Here is a 23954-nt window from a genome sequence, read left to right as displayed (position 1 = left end):
TCAGTAAAACTTCTGTGCGACCAAAAATCTAATGATTTTTGACGTACACCAGCTTGACAAAAATAATAACACTTCTAAGCTACAAAATACAATTCTTGCTTTAAACAGAATACTTCAATGAAATCACATCTGCTTACATCATAGGCCAATGGTTTGCAGATGAACATAACAATCAAGAAGAAATCCATGTTAAACAGTAGCAGGCACAGTGAACATTGGTCAAATGCTAGTTCGACTTTAAAGTCGTAGTTGTGGCCTTTTTGGCTTCCTGCAAAAAGTCTTGAGAAAATGTTTTGTCACAACAGGGACCAGAACTCCTGGTCTTCAAAAAAGAAATAGTGATTCACTGGAAACGGATGATCTGAACTCTGTTCTATTTTTCTTCACAAGGCTGAAAACACATTCACATTCTGCTTTGCTATGGTTAGAATACATAGCATTACTCTAGAAATTTGGCTATACTTAAGAAATCCATCAGCTCCATGAATTCTTGATATTTGTGCCCAACAGGAATCACTTGCAGCATCTTGATTTGCAACTAAAGTGTCATCTTCCGCTTTTCAAGTCATTGACTTATTCAAACCTGCCAAATTTTATGGTTTATCATAAAGACACTAAAGTGTCAGCTTCCACCAGAAAGAAAGTAAACAGACTCTAGACCCTAATTATGTCACTATCTATGTTTCTCGAATTGGCAAAAGGAGTGTTGATTTTCTTGTTACCCTTCTTCAGTTTAACATAGCTTACCTGTTTACCACACTTCACATGATTACCATGTGCAATATTAATATCACACCCACATACCATGCAAAAGTCAAATTTTTCTGCCTTTCTTGATTTTAGTATGCATAGAAAGTCAACATAATATGATTCTTATGAATGTCTGGAAGTACTGTTTCTTGCTGGATTTATTCATGAATCCTACAATAGGAATATAGTGTATAAATATGTCCAAGAACAAATGTCTCGATACATACTGAAACACTGAAACTATAACATAAACACTCAAGCCAGTCAAACACTTCACTGAAACATGTCACAACACGCAAAGTCTTAAACCATTAAATGAACACAACTCCAACCTTAATACAAAAATATGCACATGGTGGGGGAAAAAAAAAAAAAAAAAAAAAAAAAAGAAGAATGCACATGGCGGGGAAAAAAAAAAAAAAAAAAAAAAGAACACACACACACACACACGTGAAACGAATGTAGTTAGTCCACATGTGGTCAAAAAATTTAGGTTAAATCACAATAAGCGAATGGAGTGGAACAAAGAATTCGTAGAGCTGAGTCTGTCAACACCTAAGGTTCACATGAAAGAACTGTTACACCAGCTTTAAATTCTGTTCCAATGCCAACTCAAACATCGCATGGTTAGAAGTACCAATCATATCAAAGAATGAGTTAGACTATCTTAGACATGTCTTCAATCCATGCAAATAACCGACACTATGGAAGTAAGATGATTATCAAATGTTAATGTTCCAAATTTTTGTCCACAAAGTCAATCCGTAAAACTGTAAAATGCCACAATTTCCATAAATTTTACAGATAAACCATAAAATTTGGCAGGTTTGAATAAGTCAATAACTTGAAATACGGGAAGAGATTTATGTGGTGAAAATGGATTTTATTTTCTATAAAGACTTTTTCATTGAACAAGAAAACAGTCATTACATTTATGATAATGGTAAGCTAAAACTATTTCAAGAAAGTGATAAATTCTCACACAACATGGCATCAACAAACATAACACTGGACAGAAGTACCACTACAAGACCACACTTTGAACGGCTACCATACCAGAACACCCCAACTCAGTTTGGATTTGGAATCGTCTACCACCCAGCCTCACACGATATTCCACCTGTGTGTCTTACATTTTGTAAAAGTTTACAAAACTCAAGAAAATGCCCTCGCGCAGTGATGTGTGTCCACAGCCAACACAGCTCACTTGCACCCTATAATGTAGCTGCCAATGTCGTGTTGTGTTGTGGAACACAACACACAGAACTAATATAGGATACGATACACGCATATTTTCATATTCATAATTTATCTTTTAATCGTTACATTGAATTTTAGTTTTGCATTGGTCTTCCTCAATTTTAGTTATTTCTTTACAATTTTCTGTTGTTTACACTCACGATTCAGGAAACGGACTTTCCTAAAAAGACATCAGTCTTGTGAAAGTCGAATTTACAGAAGAAGTGAACACGATCATTAATGCTGAAGTTCTTGTAGGGGAGTGTTGTAGCTCTCAGTAAGTAAGAAACTTGTTAAATTGAAAGACATGAGAGCGGCCCTACTACAAAAAGATCAAGATCTCAAAAGCTGGTGTTAACTGTTTCCTGCTACATGTTTGTATGGACCATACACCAGTCCTCTATAGGTAACTTGTTGTCTTTCCTTATTTTATGTGTTTGTAATTAGGTTGCTTTAAAATATCAAATAATCTGCAATAAGACTACTACTGTGAAATTACTTGGATTGTAAAATTATAATAATATCATAAGTTATAATGAAGAGAAAAGTACAGGTTCAACATCAAAACTCTATAAATGTTAACACGAGTCTGACAGTGGGAGTCAGTTTGGAATAGTTTCTGGTCGGTAATACTTCTCGTATTGCATAACGTATTATGACGGTGTGACTGTACTTGAATTTGTAAGTAAATTGGAATTTATGATTGTGGAAGACTGTGAGTTTGTATGTTCTACCTGCAATAAATTAATGGGGAGATTTATAAATTCTGAGCCATGTTATTTCTTTGAAATCAGTATCCTAACATGTTTATTCAACATGCAAGTAAGTACGGTTTTTATAACCATTCCGACAATATTCGTTTCATCGCTCGTACGGGGCGATACATATTGGGACATTTTATCGACAAAAGCATCCGCCGAATTATATTTTGTACAATATTTTGAAGTTTAACAGCAAGAGCATAACTTATTCATAGCTAACACTAGGTTCAAGAATCATAAAAGAAGGTTGTATACATGGAAGAATCCTGGAGATACTAGAAGGTGTCAGATAGATTATATAATGGTAAGACAGAGATTTAGGAATCAGGTTTTAAATTGTAAGACATTTCCAGCGACAGATGTGGACTCTGACCACAATCTATTGGTTAGGAACTGTAGATTAAAACTGAAGAAAATGCAAAAAGGTGGGAATTTAAGGAGATGGGACCTGGATAAACTGAAAGAACCAGAGGTTGTACAGAGTTTCAGGGAGAGTGTAAGGGAACAACTGACAGGAATGGGGGAAAGAAATACAGTAGAAGAAGAATGGGTAGCTTTGAGGAATGAAATAGTGAAGACAGCAGAGGATCAAGTAGGTAAAAAGACGAGGGCTAGTAGAAATCCTTGGGTAACAGAAGAGATACTGAATTTAATTGATGAAAGGAGAAAATACAAAAATGTAGTAAGTGAAGCAGGCGGAAAGGAATACAAACGTCTCAAAAATGAGATCGACAGGAAGTGCAAAATGGCTAAGAAGGGACGGCTAGAGGACAAATGTAAGGACGTAGAGGCTTATCTCACGAGGGGTAAGATAGATACTGCCTACAGGAAAATTAAAGACACCTTTGGAGAAAAGAGAACTACTTGCATGAATATCAAGAGCTCAGATGGAAACCCAGTTCTAAGCAAAGAAGGGAAGCACAAAGGTGGAAAGAGTAGATAGAGGCAATGTTCTTGAGGACAATATTGGGATACGATACTGCGTGAAGAGTTTGACAGAGCACTGAAAGACCTGAGTCGAAACAAGGCTCCCGGAGTAGACAACATTCCATGGGAACTACTGACGGCCTTGGGAGAGCCAGTCCTGACAAAACTCTACCATCTGGTGAGCAAGATGTATGAGACAGGCGAAATTCCCTCAGACTTAAAGAAGAATATAATAATTCCAATCCCAAAGAAAGCAGGTGTTGACAGATGTGAAAATTTCCGAACAATCAGTTTAATAAGTCACAGCTGCAAAATACTAACACGAATTCTTTACAGACGAATGGAAAAACTGGTAGAAGCTGACCTCGGCGAAGATCAGTTTGGATTCCACAGAAATGTTGGAACACGTGAGACAATACTGACCCTAAGACTTATCTTAGAAAATAGATTAAGTAAAGGCAAACCTACATTTCTAGCATTTGTAGACTTAGAGAAAACTTTTGACAATGTTGACTGGAATACTCGCTTTAAAATTCTAAAGGTGGCAGGGGTAAAATACAGGGACCGAAAGGCTATTTACAATTTGTAGAGAAACCAGATGGCAGTTATAAGAGTCGAGGGGCATGAAAGGGAAGCAGTAGTTGGGATGGGAGTGAGACAGGGTTGTAGCCTGTCCCCGATGTTATTCAATCTGTATACTGAGCTAGCAGTAAAAGAAACAAAAGAAAAATTCGGAGTAGGTATTAAAGCCCACGGAGAAGAAATAAAAACTTTGAGGTTCGTCGATGACATTGTAATTCTGTCAGAGACAGCAAAGGACTTGGAAGAGCAGTGGAACGGAATGGACAGTGTCATGAAAGGAGGATATCAGATGAACATCAACAAAAGCAAAACGAGGATAATGGAATGTAGTCAAATTACGTCGGGTGATGCCGAGGGAATTAGATTAGGAAATGAGACACTTAAAGTAGTAAAGGAGTTTTGCTATTTGGGGAGCAAAATAACTGATAATGGTCGAAGTAGAGAGGATATAAAATGTAGACTGGCAATGGCAAGGAAAGCGTTTCTGAAGAAGAGAAATTTGTTAACATAGTGTATAGATTTAAGTGTCAGGATTCTGAAAGTATTTGTATGGAGTGTAGCCATGTATGGAAGTGAAACATGGACGATAAATAGTTTGGACAAGAAGAGAATAGAAGGTTTCGAAATGTGGTGCTACAGAAGAATGCTGAAGATTAGATGGGTATATCACGTAACTAATGAGGAGGTATTGAATAGAATTGGGGAGAAGAGGAGTTTGTGGCACAACTTGACAAGAAAAAGTGATCGCTTGATAGGACATGTTCTGAGGCATCAAGGGATCACAAGTTTAGCATTGGAGGGCAGCATGGAGGGTAAAAATCGTAGAGGGAGACCAAGAGATGAATACGCTAAACAGGTTCAGAAGGATGTAGGCTGCAGTAGGTACTGGGAGATGAAGAAGCTTGCACAGGATAGAGTAGCATGGAGAGCTGCATCAAACCAGTCTCAGGACTGAAGACAACAACAACAACAACAACAACAACAAACAACACCGAGAAGACGAAACACGGGGAAATACGTCAAGAAATCGCGCCACCTACCTCGCTGAGGTACTGCAGCATGTCGTCCGGGATGACGAGCTTGTTCTCGACCATCTCGCCCTCGGCCACCTCGTCGAGCACCACCTCCTGGTTGGGGTGCAGCTCCCGCGGAGGGATGGGTGGCAGTATGGCGGATGCAGGCCGCGAAGGGGGTGGCGGTGGCCGCTGGAGCTGCTCGGGGGGCGGACCGACGGGCGTGCAGGACTGGGGTGGCGCCCCCGTACCGCAGCCGGGCGGCCGAGCGGCAGGGACTCCGGATGCGGTCGCAGTGGGTGGCTGTGCGCACCCACCACCCGTGTGCGCCAGGAACTGCTGCTGCTGCAGTGACATGTTCTGCGTCTGCAAGGGGCGGGTAGTGGTGTTCGAGTGAGACACGACTCGTAACTGGCTTATCGGGATAGCGATTTGGTGAAATAAGCAATTCCAAATTTATAGAGAGGTACACAATACGTGTCTCTAGTGAAGTTTGTGATACATCGTATTATGTACTATGTCAATGTATGAAACAATTGTTTCTTTTGAATTTCTTAAGTCAAATGCAGAAAATATGTGTTAAATAGTGGAAAAGACTAAATAAATTAAAAATTCCCAGAATTCCAAAATATTAGTGTGTTTTTCCCAGTTTCCTCTCGGATAAAAATATTCCCAGTTGTTCGGGAGTGAATACACCCTGGACATAGGCCAGAATGTCATTCTGATTCTTTGCAACACATTTTTTTTGAAAGGTACACGAACTGAAATTCATATTTGGACAGGTCTTAACACAGCTGGCACCTAGCTCAAGGACAAGGAAATCATCATCACCTGTGGCTACAGCAGGATGGAGCTCCAACACTGTTTATTCACACGTAAGAGTTCCTCAACAATTTTGACGCCACACTTCAGTAATGTGTTAAGGAAGCTTTTTGAAGGACATCTCCTACCAGATACATAACTTTTACATGTAAGTGCTTCAATACGGCGGTGTATAAGTGGACAAGGAAAAAAAAATTCTCAGATTTTTCCTGGATTTCACAGTTAAAAATGCACTTCCTCCTGGATGAAAATACACTTTTTCCGTGTTAAGTTACAATATAGCTTTCTTCATAACTGTAAAACTTATCAATCCATTGAATCATTACGTTTTTATACGACGGTGTAGAATTTCCCGGCACCAAACAAAAAAGGGGGAAAAACATGTTTTGGAAAGATCTGTGATTTGCAGCAATGTGTAAACTGCACATTTTTGTATTACGAAAGTGTAAATACGAATTCCACCAAACACCACGTGTTACTTTCCGAAGCACTTGAATCGAGATTGCGATGCGCTTTTGTAAGCCAGTCATATCTCACGTTACGTGATCTCACCAGTTGATGGCCACGGATATTCACAGTATAGCTCACTCGATTAGTCAGCCAATAGCAACATCACTGTTAAGTAGTGTGACTACACAAATAGGAAAAGTTATCAGTTTAAATTAATATACATAGTATTGCTACAAGAAGATTAGAGCTTTCACATATAATATTGGTCTCTGCGATTAATAAGCTGCAAGAGAATCTAAGCTTTCGCATATAAGGTTGATCTTTTTTGCGCGTGTTACACTTTAAGATACATCACACAAATGTGCCAGCAAAATTTTTAATAACGACATAAACATCTCGTCATCTGGGCTCAAAATTCTTCTAATAGTCGTCCTCAAAGAGTTGATTTTAAATCGGTCAAACGCTCTGTGATATAAGAAATTCATCACACACAGTTCATCTTGCGTAAAAGAAAATTTTCTTTGAAAGTAATGCTTTTCAAACCGCCATACACAATGTTTTCCCACGAGCTGTTACAACTAGGTTCATTTCAGCAGTTTGCAGAGAGCACCAGAAAACAGGCGTCACTGAGCTCGCTCAGCTACGATGACGCAGGAAGCCCGTATGTTCGTACACGTAAAATATTAAAAGATCTCGCATTACGTCATAAGAGTAACGAGACATCAGATGATACTCCGAGAGCATCGGAATTTCGTGAACCGTACTAAAAAGCATAATTCGGCTTAAAGTGCACATTCGTATGTCTAGATTCGAATGTATATTTTCTTGGAGTACCAGTACTGTATGTTTGGTTCTTTATTGTGGCATAATGTCATACATGCTAGAAAATAAAAATGTGTACGTGAAATGTAGTGAACAGTTGAAACTAGCCAAATAAATGGACTGCCTCAGTGGAAAAGATTAATAAAAGCCAAATTTCTTCAGCAAACCGACAAAAATAGCTTCATTGTTCTGCAAGGCAATTAATGCTCAACTGCCAGAAAGGTGGAAATAAACCAAAATCTGAAACTTATTTTAGCCTTCCGTAATTATGTGAATGCGTTTTAATTCACTTGATAAGTCCCAACCACAGAAATCTGTTTTGTTTTCATTTGACGTGAGAGCAATAAACGAAGAGGAAAAAGCAAAATCACTAAATGTAAACACAGGTCACGTGGAGACCACCCACTCCCCCACTAAAACTCAGACTGCTCTGTGTATGTCCCGGATCTACGATATTTATGAACCGGGCAATACTAGATAGTTGCGTCCCCCCCTTCCTCCAGTGTTTGAGGTAGAGCACCAACAATTGAATCGACTTTTCAAAAAATGTTCAATTTGTAGCGCACATCTTTCTGACGAGTCTGATACATAAGACATGTGTCTTTGAGGACACGTAAGGCATGTTACTTGGTCGTAAGTGTGCCAAAGTGCAGTGCAACACCTCTTCACACAGCACTCTTCTATCGCACGTCACTGTATTTCGCTCTGTGGAATTCAAGCGTGTAATATTTTGTAATGGATGCCATCAAACTATATTCAGGACACTGGAAATTAAACGTCCTGTCATGCCTCTCCTGCTCCCTGCCGGCCGGTTTGACATCCTGCCCCTTTTAAAACAAGCTCGCAAGAAAAACTGGATGGGAATATTTGTGACCAGGAGAACAAGAACTCTTCAGAAAATTTGCACTCTTTATTGCCAATTAGCTAATATCTTGTTGTTTTGTTTGACATAAAATTAAATGTGGGAAACATAAAAACAGTAAAGACAAGAGACAAGCAAGACCGTACACATTTCTTCAATCCTTAAGTCCTAGAGCATTTTTCTCTTTAATCTTGCTATGGCTTTACATGAAGCACTTTTCAAGACTCTATTACCTCATCAAAGTTCGTCAAACATTTTGCTACAAGAAAAAACGAAACGTCGTTGTCTGATACTGAAAATGCTGTTACTACAAATAGTACCCAAGACTGGTGTGGTTTCTCGAGTTGATTACGTGTATTTTGTCACTGTCTGCTAGATAAAAGAAAATAGGTCTGTCTAATAGTGCAGCAATTATACAGCCCAAATAAACGAGACTGTTTTGGAACAAATGGTCATTTTTATGACACGACAGAATATAATTAACTTGGTACCAATATCATCGCCTATTAGGCCTACTACAAGCAAAAACCTTTATATTAGGAAACAGTTTCACATTTCATTCATACGCTCCAGCTTCTCAAGCACGAGATCGAAAAGTAGTAGTATGAAACATTTATGTAAATTTGGAATTGTCATATTCTTCCATAATTCGTGTGATGCCCCCGTTTATTCTCCTTCCACATTATATCAAACAATCTTGTCATCACTAATTCTGTAACTATTCCTGCCAGAGTCAAAACTTGTTCTCCAGTTAACTTTACTAACGCTGCCGCAATGACCCGTTTACTTGTCCTGCGATTATCCTCCGGTTAGGCGTTATTACACGTTCGTACAATGCGTTTTCCGTGTCACTCCCAGATTAGAACTTATAAGTGCCTGTTAGCTGGGGAGTGTACAACTGGCCCTTACTAGTGTAGCCAGAAGCGGGAGAAGGTACTATTCGTACGCGACTCAACTGTGCACGCTCACGAGCCCACTCGCAACTGCTCAAACGAATCTACTGTAAACAGTTGTGACGTCGCGCTTATCGGAAGCAATTTGTCGTTCGTTCTGCAACATTGCATAGTCTCACTAAAGCTTTTGATACATTTTGCTGCTATCAGACACTCGTACGGGCACTTTGTTTTGTTATCGTATATGACGCATTTCCTTTGCAACGTAAGTTTTATTTTCGTTTTTTTCTCTCGATCATGTTTTATTGCAGCAGTATTATTCTGAAGTACCGGGATACAGTAATATCCTTTGTTAGAACATTGGTTCTTACCAGTCAAAATTACAAAAATCTAATGGAAAACTACAACTATGAAAAATTCCCAGAATTCTAAAACATTTCCGGGTTTTTCCCAGTTTTCTCCCGGATCAAAAAATTCCCGGGTTTTTCCCGGATCTCCCAGTTGTCCCGGCTCGTATACACCCCGAATACACAATATACTGTTTTGATGTAAGTGACTTCTCAGACATACCGGCATATAGTGTCGCACATACTTTTGCGGCAACAAAATACTACTTTTTTAGTAATGCCCTCGGTACAGTTCTTCCCCTCACCTGCACGACGAGATTGGAGGTGCAGTAAGAGCCGTGCAGCCGATGCTGGTGGCTGTGGCTGCAACTGTTGCTGCTCAGCTGCGAAGAGCGGCGCGAGCTGCCAGGCGAGATGGGGTCGTACAGCGAGCCGCCCCCGCCGCCGCCACCTCCACCCCCGGTACCCGCCGGCCTCAGGCAGGATGCGGCAGACATCTGTGAGAGTGGATGGGACCGTACTCATAAGTGTCACGTGTAGGTAGTAACGGAGCTGACAATATTAGTGAAGAACACAATATCCAATCGGTCAATAACTTGATACGGTGTGTATATTTTCATACTGACGTTAATTTACTAACAAAATATACTTCATTTTGACATGCTGAGCTATAATTAAATTTCTGTATGTTTTATATTTAAGTAGCAATCTATCTTTTCCTACATTGCAATATTTTCATTAATAGGTACAGGTAAATAAAGGCATTCATTTCAGTAACTTTTAAATAAACCTTCAGGAACAGCAATAATGTTATTTAGAAAATTCATCTACACAAAGCTGTAAAGAATGACATAAAATCATTGTGAAAGCATTAACATCAATTTTGGAATAATTTAGATGTAAAATTACCATTAAAAATTTTTTTTTTTGATTGACAACTTAAATGTATTTCATAGATATTTTTTGATATTGACAAATAGCTGTTCTTTCACTGAGATTTAATCATTCATAAACATCACAAAAAGTTAACAAGCCTTTGTAAAATAACATTTTATGAGCACGGTATTGTGTAAACATGGCACTGGATTTTTCACAAGCTGACATGTGAGTGGAAGAAGTTAACTGTAAAGATATTTGTAACAAAGTTTTACACCTGGAAACGGATGAAAGAGATCTAATCAAAAAAGTGTGCCAGGTTATTAATTTATGACAGTAACCTTGGAACAGTTTATCCTAAATTCAAGTTAAGTAAATTGTATTTTATTATTGTTTAACAATCCCAATATAATTCCCATCAGTCTGGTGACATATCTGGGTGGTCTAGCCAAGAAAAATCACCTGCAAGTTAGTGCTACGCCTACGTGAAATTGCATTACATTAGAAGGTAAAGTTCTCAGTGAGAATACTCTCTGCAGAAAACAACAGCGTCGACAAGGTAATGAGCGACCATTACTGTTCCTTTCACCGAATTTCTTACCTTGCTTTTGCTTTAGCAAGAAATTATCTTGCAGCTGAGCAGAACTTTTCTCTCAATTTTTTATCGCATTTTAGTAATTTTTTGTATATAAATTTTCTAATCAGCTTTCTGTGAACTATGTATTGGCTCATTCCATAACAGAGTAACTTCGGCTCAGATGGTCCCACAGAACCTGATAAATAATTAAACAAGCACAGCACAGCTAGTTAATTCTCTGTTTATGTCTTCCCTCCTTCAGCTGTTATTTGCAATGTAGGAAAAGATAGATTGCTACTTACCGTAAAGAAGACATGCCAAGTTGCCGACAGGCACGACTGAGGGACTCTTGACATGAGAGATGTTTATATCAGTTTGTAAACAAAAATGATATTAATTAATTTAAAAAATAATACTAAATAACTTGCCACAGAAGTCTGTTTCAAATTGTTACACTATGATTAAGAAAGTAAGAGTTACAGAAACTGTCAAAATATTGCAAACGAGTACGCATCTGTGACCATTTGTCCCGGACTCCACTCGTTTACGTATTTTGCAGGTAGAGTACCACGTTGGTGATCTGATGTGCTATTCTAATAAAAGTTTAAGTCACGTCAAGCAGAACTATTTTGTTAATGTCTTTACTCTTGCACTGGTATTACAGGACCGAAAGTGGCCCCCAAATGAGCTAAGTTAATATTTGTTTTGAGCTCGTAAGGTGTCACTCTGGAAACTATGTTAATGCACCAGGTATGCAGTTAACTCTGCTAAAGGAGGCTCAGGTGTAAGAGTTACGAAATACAAAATATTTGTATATGGCAGAAGTCTGTGTGCATTATATTAAAAGCTTTCAGGTTTGGGTACATAAGAGACCAAATCTGGTCTGACTTTTATTTGTTTATTTTTGTACCGATACGGACGAGCTGCTACTGGCACAGTACATCACGTCTAACCGATCAAGACATCTTTGGCACTCACCTGAGAAGCTTGGCTGCTCCTGCGGCTGACGTCGCCGGACTTCATGCTGCCGTAGTAGGTGCTGACGGTGGAGTTGCTGTCGCGGCGCGAGCAGCCGGCCTGCACCGCGTCTGCCAGCTGCGTCTGCAGCAGGGCGGCGCTGCCGGACCGCCCTCCGCCTCCGCCTCCGCCGCCACTGCCGCTGCCGCACCCGCCCTCCACCTTGAGGTCGACGATGCGCCGGCTGAGGTCACCCAGCAGTGGGCTGCTGCCGAGGCTGCACTTGCGCGGACCTGCACGGTGCAGTGAAAGTAGTAAACGACTGGCTACACCTTTTCGGTACCCGACCCGACACATTATTACGACACGTATGACTTACTGCAACTTATTACTCGGGTGTCATTTATAAAACGTATATATATCTACGAAAATGAAATGCATTTCTGAACTCAGTCTAGACCCAAATCATCTTAATTCAAGAATATTGCACAGATTTGATCATTTCTTTATGTAGTTTGTACTTTTGGAATGTTTCATTACCAAAATACATTTGGAATTATCATTAACATCATCATCATCATCATCATCATCATCATCATCATCATCATTAATCACTACAGCATTTGTAGAATAACAAAGAAAGGTAACTAACTTAAGTCAGTTTTTTAATTCTATGTAAACATTAATGTTGAGATACCCGAATATCTTTAATGTGACATCTTGGGTGAAATTTATTAACGACTGTTCTGTCAAGACTAGCACGTAAGACAGGAAAGTTGGCCCACACATTAGCAAGGCTTTTAGTAATGTGAACGGACTACGAATAAAATATTTCAGAATGGCACCGGCAGCCTGTCACATTTCATCCAGTAATGCATACGAAATTAATCGGAACCATTTTACTGGAAAAATTAAAAATTTGTGTACAAAAAAATGGTTCAAATGGCTCTGAGCACTATGGGACTTAACATCTATGGTCATCAGTCCCCTAGAACTTAGAACTACTTAAACCTAACTAACCTAAGGACAGCACACAACACCCAGCCATCACGAGGCAGAGAAAATCCCTGACCCTGCCGGGAATCGAACCCGGGAACCCGGGCGTGGGAAGCGAGAACGATTTGTGTACAAAATTAGTTAGTTGCAAGATGCAGAAAGGAAGTGCAAACGAGGCAATAAACTTACTGCCGACCCCAGCCAGTGTGGGGAGTGCAGGAATGCCCTTGGCGTGCATGCGGGACTTGAGTCTGCTGCGGGCGGAACGCTCTGCCGAGCCGAGACCCCCGCCGCCGCCGCCGACTCCGTCTCCTCCTACCGTCACCTGCAGGCCCACCGATACCGGTGGCAGCTGAAAAAATATATACGCCATTTCCAGTGGGCTGGCAATCTCATTTCAGAGTGATCTTTATTTACTAGTATTAATCTTCAGCCCATTACACTGAGAGCTAATTATCTTCTGTACAACTACATTTAATAAAGACCTTATAAACGACAACATTAGCCACAAATGGAGAGTCGATAGCACCTTTCCTCGTCACTAAGTGTGGAACACACAAAGATGTAGAATTTTTTAGTCGCTAGTGAAACTTATGGGTCGTACGGTCACGGTCCATTAAACTTTACTGTCACCGACATTTAATTTGCAGCTGGCTTCGACACTTTCGGAGGCACTCGCGGTATCGTCGACTCGGCGCAACTCTGCAGTACCGGGAGCACCTCTGAAAATGCCCGACACAGCTCTTGACAAAACATTAGGAACAATAAACAGTAATCGGGAACAATACACAACAATATATCAGAATTATTTTTAATTATAAGTTAATGTGTGTAATTTTCATTACATTTAATATATCTCACACAGAGAGATTTTTATGTACACTTTGAGAGCTGTGTTCAACAAGTCAGCCATTAAGAGTAAATCAGTCATAGTTCGATTCTTTATGCTTTAGCACAGAAGTCAATTTCAGATATCTTTTTGTAAAGGTTTTTTGAAAATATATTAGGATCTCATTAAACTATAATCAAAATTGGAAGTACGAGACACATCACTTTTATTTATGTCCCACCCATTTACATACAGGGCAACGGTAGATGCAGCAAACAGATTTGGACTCGCACATTGTCGGTGTGATAGTGGATCTACACAGTCCTTAATGAGACCGCCACCTACGTTTGACATCGGTGGGCAATAACCACTCACACACGGGAGGTGGCAGCACTAGCAGTGGAGGGTATTAAGGGTGGGGGAACACGGAAAACAGTGCAGTCCTAGTCACGGTGTGCAAACGGAGGGATTTATCTGACATCCGAAAGGGCACGATCGTCGGCTTTCGTACCGAGGGTGGAAGAATTTCCGAAACGGCTAAGTTTGCAAACTGTCTGCACGCCGCCACAGTTAAAAGTATACCGCGTATGGCAGAATGGCAGCACAGAGGCAACACGGGCTACAGATGACGGAGGTGAGCAGCAGCGACAGAGATACGTACGGGTGAACAGTCGTGCAACTGTCGAGTCGCTGACCACAGAGACGAACCGAGGAGCTACTGACAGTGTCTGCTCGGCAACCGTTCAGTGAATGTCGCCGCATACGGACCTCCGCAGCTGGTGCCTATTTCACGCACCTGTGACAACTGCTTTTCATTGACAGTGAAGGCTGGAATTTGCGTGCCGATACCGCAACGGGATGTCCACTCAGAACCGACAGGTGGCCTTCTCAGATGAATCACATTTTATGCTCCATTGGACAGACGGCTGTCAGTGTGTACGGCCATGTAACAATCGTGAAAATGGTCCGGTGAGAAGAGTGAGGCGTAGCGCCGTATAACGGTCCTGCCTTGCAGGCGGTTAAGTGGGAGATGTGTCGCAGAGCTGGATAGTGACAGATGGTGACGCGAGACTGGACGCGCGCGTAATTTATGTATCAGCCGATAGAGGACAATATTGGATAGGTGGACTGTGATTGCGCCCACTAGAGTGCACTAAAGTAATAGAATATTTTTCATAAACTGTTCTAGTATTTTCATAAAGTGTTATTATGTCTTTTTGTGTATGTAAAATGTTATAAATGTGTTTTAGCAGTATGAATGATGCACGAGTGTGGTTTAAGGTTAATATGAAGATAATTGTTTAACCAGTTGTGTAGTAGGATTTAGTGTGGGAACATTTCGAAGATGGTTGTGGACAAAGGGGATTTTTGTAAAACAGATTTGTAAAGTAAGTTTATGGTAAATAGAAAGTTAATTCAGGTATAAATAACAATAGTAAATAACTTTATGCATAAGCAAAACTTCAGCATATTAGATAATTACGTCGGTAAAAAGTGCAGTCATTAGGTTTACTATTTTGCAATAGGTTATTGATGAAAAGCGGGGACTGACGCAGCAGAATGTTGTTTTGCTATTGGCTGTTGAGTAACCTGACCAATGGTAAAGCAGTATTCTTTGTGTGCCTTTCTCTGCTGGTAGAGAAGACTTAGAGTGTTCTAGAGGGGAGTGGGAGCCTAGCCATGAAACAGTTCGGACGTTTGTAGCAGTAGTTCCGATAAAAACGATAAGTTGCCCGATCTAGCAGTTTCAAACATCAAAAGTGTGGTAAAGTGACGGCATAATTATTCCGATGGGCGTGTAGGAATTTTGAAATTTTTGAGTGAATTTTCTGACAAGAAAAGACATATATTCCACGTGGCATATTGAGCAGGTCTAAAAACTGTGACTGCATTAGGTACTGACAGACTTAATATTTGGCGAGCATTCTCAATCAAAAACAATCCATATTTTCGTAGCTACTACGTTTTTGGGAAATGCAATACCATAAACTTGCTAATGTGAGTGAAAGGGATTGTGAGTGACTGTGTTAAGACTAGCACGGGCTTGGCAGTGATACTTGCTCACCTAAGTTTCAGAATATATTATTTGAGGAATAAATTTCCAACCTTTCATTTCGTGTGAAAACTTTCTCCCGAAACGTAGATTAGTGACTTTAATTGCAGCCTGGTTCACGTCGAAAGTACAGTAGGTTTTACTCGGCTTCCCTACTGATGATATGCTGAGACAATGTTCACAGGTAAAGGGACGGAAAGAACCGCGCCGCCACAAGAGGAAGCATTACACGCTGAGGAATGTGTTCACGGTGTTGCCCGGGTAATCTCGTCATCCTGAAAGGCACAATGGGTCGACACAAGTATGCATATCCTGGGGACCGTATCTGTCCGTACGTGCAGGACAACACAATGTGCCACACGGCTCCTAGCATACTTCTGTACTCACCTGGCCACCTAACTCCCCAGATTTAAACCAATTCACTCTCTTCGTGCACGTCTCGCAATGGTCCGTACTGCAGAAGGCGGTTTTCAGGATTCTAACACATGGTCGTATTAATATGACAGGCTATGTTACAAGCTGCTAAGTAAAATTCCACAAATTTGTTACCTTTTTTTCTACCGCTTTTACTTAATTTTTGCTGTGGTTTGATTTTCACTAATGAAGCAGTAAGGTAAAAAGTTAAACAGTGCTTCGGTAGGCGCGATCTCGTCAGAGGTGGTAGGCTGTTGCCTTCTTCTGACTTTCGAATAGGCATTCCCAGCCAGTTATAGGGGGACTCTACGGTTTAACAGGGATTCCGAGCCTCAGTGCAACTTGGCACTTTTCACATGACAAACATTGCCACAGATGAGAGAAGCGATAAATGAAAGAAAAAAACTCCTACGACTGACTGAGGACCGAACTTGAGACCTTTGATTTGTAGTCTGGCACTTTACCACTAAGCCACGTAGGTCTGTAAAGAAACGACAGGCAAATAGAAATAAAAATTATAAATTCATTCAGATATATTGGTAGTGGGGTGGTTACAAGGCTAATGAGTGTCATGCAAATTTGTCCATGACTTTTATAAGTTCCATTCCGTACGTTTTCTTGTATTTTGTGTGTGTGTGTGTGTGTTAATAGGCACTGTTGACACTTGACATAGGGCAAGCAGGAATTCACGTAAAAACATTGATACATAAGATTTAGTACTTATAGTAATGAATACCTAAGTGTCTCACTGATCTAAGTACAATTAATTATTATTAGTGCAAAATAGTATTTTGTTTTGTATTTATACACAGAGTACATAAAATCCGGGAACACTTTCCATTATTTATCACACAAGAACCAAATACTGTACAGATATCATACATGTCATTTTGAAGAGTAACCCTGAAAGTTTTTTTTTTTTTTTTTTTTTTTTTTTTTTCACCTATACTGCCACAGCGTTGTTTGGTAATCTTCCGATAGTCAGTGCTAGTCGCAATGTGGCCGTGCTACAGAAGGGGACAGCTGTTTCGTGAAATGGCCTCCCCAATCACCAGATCTCATTCAGTGTGATTTATTTCTGTAGGGACACATTAAAGATCTGATGTGTGTACCTCCTCTACCACGTGATGTAGCAGAGCTCCGGGAGAGAATATGGGAAGGGACTGCCACAGTTGATGATGCCGGGACGGGCCGGATATGGCAAGAATTCAATTACCGTACTGATGTCTGCCGGGTCACTCGTGGTTCGGGTATCAAATGTTTGTAAACAAGAACTTTCAGAGTTTCTCTTCAAAATGCAATATGTATGACATCTGTACAATGTTCAGTTCTTGTGCAATCAATAATTGAAAGTGTTCCCAGACTTTATGTACGGCCTGTATTTTATAAATTAGCATCAAGAAATTAACCGAAATACTGCTGCCGAGGATAACAATACAGTAAAACTAATTAGTGTTTCTTTACTGGTGCAGAAGCCCAAAGGTAATTACTAATAGCTATTGTTGTTGAAGGAATAAGGAGAGAAGGTGCCATCGAAAACAGTGTACATGTGTAACTGATGATCTAAAGAGAATAATTAAAGGTTGTAGTTTGACAGAATCATGAATTACTAATTCTCCTATTACATAAATTGAGGTTTCATGAATTTTTTTACCAACATGCATCAAACTAGTTTTGGCGTGCTAGTTGAATTCAATGTCTTTGACATTGAACTACTTAAGAATTGAAGAATTATGAAAAAAACATTACAAAATAATTGGCACTTGGTATCTGACTGATTTTTATTATCGACTAAGTGTGTCTTACATCTACAAACAATAAAGCAAAAAGTGCAAAGCAGATAATGTTCAGTTATCTGAAATTACTAAATGCAAGATCTGTTGATCCTGCACCAGAGATGACTGTTAACCAAGAATGTAAAAAATTACTTTAAATTCACCTGATATACAATTTTCTTAAAGACATTAATTTTGGATATTTTTTGATTGGGTAGCAAGTAAAAGCATCTATTAAAAAGATACAATCAGGCATTTCACATGTATTGTAGTTAGATAATTTTCTAGAGTTCACAATGACATGTTAACAGCAAGTTTGTGATGCACTATGTCACCATCAGAAACAAGTTGTAGTGAATCTCATCAGTGCTGCACTGCCACTATTTAGTAAAAGAAAAAAAAATAATAGAGGGAAACATTCCAAGTGGGAAAAATATATCTAAAAACAAAGATGATGTAACTTACCAAATGAAAGCATTGGTTTGTTGATAGAGACACTAACAAACACCAACACACACACAAAATTCAAGCTTTCACAACCAACGGTTGCTTCATCAGGAAAGAGGGAAGGAGAGGGAAAGACGAAAGGATGTGGGTTTTAAGGTAGAGGGTAAGAAATCATTCCAATCCCGGGAGCGGAAAGACTTACCTTAGGGGGAAAAAGGGACAGGTATACACTCACACACACACGCGCACACACACACACACACACACACACACACACACACACATACACACACACACATCCATCTACACATACACAGACACAAGCAGACATTTGTAAAGGCAAAGAGTTTGGGCAGAGATGTCAGTCGTGGCGGAAGTACAGAGGCAAAGATGTTGTAGAATGATAGGTGAAGTACGAGCGGCGGCAACTTGAAATTAGCGGAGGTTGAGGCCTGGTGGGTAACGGGAAGAGAGGATATACTGAAGGGCAAATTCCCATCTCTGGAGTTCTGATAGGTTGGTGTCAGTGGGAAGTATCCAGATAACCCGGACGGTGTAACACTGTGCCAAGATGTGCTGGCCGTGCACCGAGGCATGTTTAGCCACAGGGTGATCCTCATTACCAACAAACACTGTCTGCCTGTGTCCGTTCATGCGAATGGACAGTTTGTTGCTGGTCATTCCCACGTAGAATGCGTCACAGTGTAGGCAGGTCAGTTGGTAAATCACGTGGGTGCTTTCACATGTGGCTCTGCCTTTGATCGTGTACACCTTCCGGGTTACAGGACTGGAATAGACGGTGGCGGGAGGGTGTACGGGACAGGTTTTACACCGGGGGCGGTTACAAGGGTAGGAGCCAGAGGGTAGGGAAGGGGGTTTGGGGATTTCATAGGGATGAACTAAGAGGTTACGTAGGTTAGGTGGACGGCGGAAAGACACTCTTGGTGGAGTGGAGAGGATTTCATGAAGGATGGATCTCATTTCAGGGCAGGATTTGAGGAAGTCGTATCCCTGCTGGAGAGCCACATTCAGAATCTGATCCAGTCCCGCAAAGTATCCTGTCACAAGTGGGGAACTTTTGTGGTTCTTCTGTGGGAGGTTCTGGGTTTGAGAGGATGAGGAAGTGGCTCTGGTTATTTGCTTCTGTACCAGGTCGGGAGGGTAGTTGCGGGATGCGAAAGCTGTTGTCAGGTTGTTGGTGTAATGCTTCAGGGATTCCGGACTGGAGCAGATTCGTTTGCCACGAAGGCCTAGGCTGTAGGGAAGGGACCGTTTGATGTGGAATGGGTGGCAGCTGTCGTAATGTAGGTACTGTTGCTTGTTGGTGGGTTTGATGTGGACGGACGTGTGAAGCTGGCCATTGGACAGGTGAAGGTCAACATCAAGGAAAGTGGCATGGGATTTGGAGTAGGGCCAGGTGAATCTGATGGAACCAAAGGAGTTGAGGTTGGAGAGGAAATTCTGGAGTTCTTCTTCACTGTGAGTCCAGATCATGAAGATGTCATCAATAAATCTGTACCAAACTTTGGGTTGGCAGGCCTGGGTAACCAAGAAGGCTTCCTCTAAGCGACCCATGAATAGGTTGGCGTATGAGGGGGCCATCCTGGTACCCATGGCTGTTCCCTTTAATTGTTGGTATGTCTGGTCTTCAAAAGTGAAGAAGTTGTGGGTCAGGATGAAGCTGGCTGAGGTAATGAGGAAAGACACAAGCAGACAGGGAAAAAAAATGTCTGCTTGTGTCTGTGGATGTGTGTGTGTGCGAGTGTATACCTGTCCTTTTTTCCCCCTAAGGTAAGTCTTTCCGCTCCCGGGATTGGAATGACTCCTTACCCTCTCCCTTAAAACCCATATCCTTTTATCTTTCCTTCTTCTCCTTCCCTCTTTCCTGACGAGGCAACCATTGGTTGCGAAAGCTAGAATTTTGTGTGTATGTTTGTGTGTCTATCGACCTGCCAGCGCTTTTGTTTGGTAAGTCTCATCATCTTTCTTTTTAAATATATTTTTCCCACGTGGAATGTTTCCCTCTATATATATATATATATATATATATATATATATATATATATATATATATATATATATCTAAAAACAAAGATGATGTGACTTACCAAATGAAAGTGCTGGCAGGTCGACAGACACACAAACGGAAAGGCAACTCACTCACCTTTCACAACCTTTCCAGCAAACCTCAACCACCTCTCATTGCACACAGACCCAGTCTCTCCCATCTACTCAATCTCCCACTTCCAGCTCCACTCCCTCCAAAACCTCAAAATTCCGATCAACACAATCTGGCACCACAACACCCTAATTCAGTAGTTAACCTTTCCTCCAAACCTCTCTCCCAATCCGAAACCTCTGTCCTATCCAAAGGCCTCACCGTTTGTGTGTCTGTCGACCTGCCAGCACTTTCATTTGGTAAGTCACATCATCTTTGTTTTTAGATATATTTTTCCTTCGTGGAATGTTTCCTTCTATTATAACTATATATATATATATATATATATATATTAGAGGGAAACATTCCCTCTATATATATATATATATATATATATATATATATATATATATATATATATATATATATTAGAGGGAAACATTCCCTCTATATATATATATATATATATATATATATATATAATAGAGGGAAACATTCCACGTGGGAAAAATATATTTAAAAAGAAAGATGATGAGACTTACCAAACAAAAGCGCTGGCAGGTCGATAGACACACAAACAAACACAAACATACACACAAAATTCTAGCTTTCGCGTTGGTTGCGAAAGCTAGAATTTTGTGTGTATGTTTGTGTGTCTATCGACCTGCCAGCGCTTTTGTTTGGTAAGTCTCATCATCTTTCTTTTTAAATATATTTTTCCCACGTGGAATGTTTCCCTCTATATATATATATATATATATATATATATATATATATATATATATATATAATAGAGGGAAACATTCCCTCTATATATATATATATATATATATATATATATATATATATATATGGTTATAATAGAAGGAAACATTCCACGAAGGAAAAATATATCTAAAAACAAAGATGATGTGACTTACCAAATGAAAGTGCTGGCAGGTCGACAGACACACAAACGAACACAAACATACACACAAAATTCAAGCTTTCGCAACAAACTGTTGCCTCATCAGGAAAGAGGAAAGGAGAGGGAAAGACGAAAGGATGTGGGTTTTAAGGGAGAGGGTAAGGAGTCATTCCAGTCCCGGGAGCGGAAAGACTAACCTTAGGGGGAAAAAAGGACGGGTACACACTCGCACACACACACATATCCACCCACACATATACAGACACAAGCAGACATATTTAAAGACAAAGAGTTTGGGCAGAGATGTCAGTCGAGGCAGAAGTGCAGAGGCAAAGATGTTGTTGAATGACAGGTGAGGTATGAGTGGCGGCAACTTGAAATTAGCGGAGATTGAGGCCTGGTGGATAACGGGAAGAGAGGATATATTGAAGAGCAAGTTCCCATCTCCGGAGTTCGGATAGGTTGGTATTAGTAGGAAGTATCCAGATAACCCGGACGGTGTAACACTGCGCCAAGATGTGCTGGTCGTGCACCAAGGCATGTTTAGCCACAGGGTGATCCTCATTACCAACAAACACTGTCTGCCTGTGTCCATTCATGCGAATGGACAGTTTGTTGCTGGTCATTCCCACATAGAATGCATCACAGTGTAGGCAGGTCAGTTGGTAGATCACGTGGGTGCTTTCACACGTGGCTCTGCCTTTGATTGTGTACACCTTCCGGGTTACAGGACTGGAGTAGGTGGTGGTGGGAGGGTGCATGGGACAGGTTTTACACCGGGGGCGGTTACAAGGGTAGGAGCCAGAGGGTAGGGAAGGTGGTTTGGGGATTTCATAGGGATGAACTAAGAGGTTACGCAGGTTAGGTGGACGGCGGAAAGACACTCTTGGTGGAGTGGGGAGGATTTCATGAAGGATGGATCTCATCCTTCATGAAATCCTCCCCACTCCACCAAGAGTGTCTTTCCGCCGTCCACCTAACCTGCGTAACCTCTTAGTTCATCCCTATGAAATCCCCAAACCACCTTCCCTACCCTCTGGCTCCTACCCTTGTAACCGCCCCCGGTGTAAAACCTGTCCCATGCACCCTCCCACCACCACCTACTCCAGTCCTGTAACCCGGAAGGTGTACACAATCAAAGGCAGAGCCACGTGTGAAAGCACCCACGTGATCTACCAACTGACCTGCCTACACTGTGATGCATTCTATGTGGGAATGACCAGCAACAAACTGTCCATTCGCATGAATGGACACAGGCAGACAGTGTTTGTTGGTAATGAGGATCACCCTGTGGCTAAACATGCCTTGGTGCACGACCAGCACATCTTGGCGCAGTGTTACACCGTCCGGGTTATCTGGATACTTCCTACTAATACCAACCTATCCGAACTCCGGAGATGGGAACTTGCTCTTCAATATATCCTCTCTTCCCGTTATCCACCAGGCCTCAATCTCCGCTAATTTCAAGTTGCCGCCACTCATACCTCACCTGTCATTCAACAACATCTTTGCCTCTGCACTTCTGCCTCGACTGACATCTCTGCCCAAACTCTTTGTCTTTAAATATGTCTGCTTGTGTCTGTATATGTGTGGGTGGATATGTGTGTGTGTGCGAGTGTGTACCCGTCCTTTTTTCCCCCTAAGGTTAGTCTTTCCGCTCCCGGGACTGGAATGACTCCTTACCCTCTCCCTTAAAACCCACATCCTTTCGTCTTTCCCTCTCCTTTCCTCTTTCCTGATGAGGCAACAGTTTGTTGCGAAAGCTTGAATTTTGTGTGTATGTTTGTGTTCGTTTGTGTGTCTGTCGACCTGCCAGCACTTTCATTTGGTAAGTCACATCATCTTTGTTTTTAGATATATATATATATATATATATATATATATAATAGAGGGAAACATTCCACGTGGGAAAAATATATTTAAAAAGAAAGATGATGAGACTTACCAAACAAAAGCGCTGGCAGGTCGATAGACACACAAACAAACACAAACATACACACAAAATTCTAGCTTTCGCAACCAACGGTTGCCTCGTCAGGAAAGAGGGAAGGAGAAGGAAAGACAAAAGGATATGGGTTTTAAGGGAGAGGGTAAGGAGTCATTCCAATCCCGGGAGTGGAAAGACTTACCTTAGGGGGAAAAAAGGACAGGTATACACTCGCACACACACACACACATATCCATCCGCATATACACAGACACAAGCAGACATTTTTATTTTTCCCATGTGGAATGTTTCCCTCTATTATATATGGTGCTCCACATATAAATTTTTCACATCTGCAGGGTGGATGATAACTCTCTATTGAAAATTGTTTACAGTTTTTTAATACTTTATTTGCCTCAATTTCATGAAACAAAAAACATTCTTATATAAAGAGATAGTCATGGCTGAAAAGTTATTTTTATTACAAATAATGCATTTTGCCTGGTTATGGTTTCCTCAGATCTTTGAAAGGCTATCACAGCAATGCGTATCACTGGATTATAGGGCTGT

The 23954-nt window shown here is 40.8% G+C and overlaps 1 protein-coding gene across 1 annotated transcript in view; it reads right to left on the bottom strand.

Annotated features, from left to right (window-relative positions):
• Positions 1-23954, bottom strand: part of LOC126109820 (transcriptional activator cubitus interruptus-like) — a gene marked incomplete at its 5' end in the record, with an annotated part of 124241 nt that overhangs the window by 10572 nt on the left and 89715 nt on the right. Inside the window, 4 exons of the mRNA XM_049914878.1 lie at positions 5300-5638; positions 9774-9965; positions 11900-12171; positions 13064-13226. Of these exons, the coding sequence (XP_049770835.1) occupies positions 5300-5638; positions 9774-9965; positions 11900-12171; positions 13064-13226 (966 nt within the window). The remainder of the gene's footprint in view (positions 1-5299; positions 5639-9773; positions 9966-11899; positions 12172-13063; positions 13227-23954) is intronic.

The sequence above is a fragment of the Schistocerca cancellata genome, chromosome 12, assembly GCF_023864275.1.
Source record: "Schistocerca cancellata isolate TAMUIC-IGC-003103 chromosome 12, iqSchCanc2.1, whole genome shotgun sequence".
Taxonomy (NCBI): Eukaryota; Metazoa; Arthropoda; class Insecta; order Orthoptera; family Acrididae; genus Schistocerca; species Schistocerca cancellata.
This window is presented reverse-complemented; position numbering and strand designations above follow the sequence as displayed.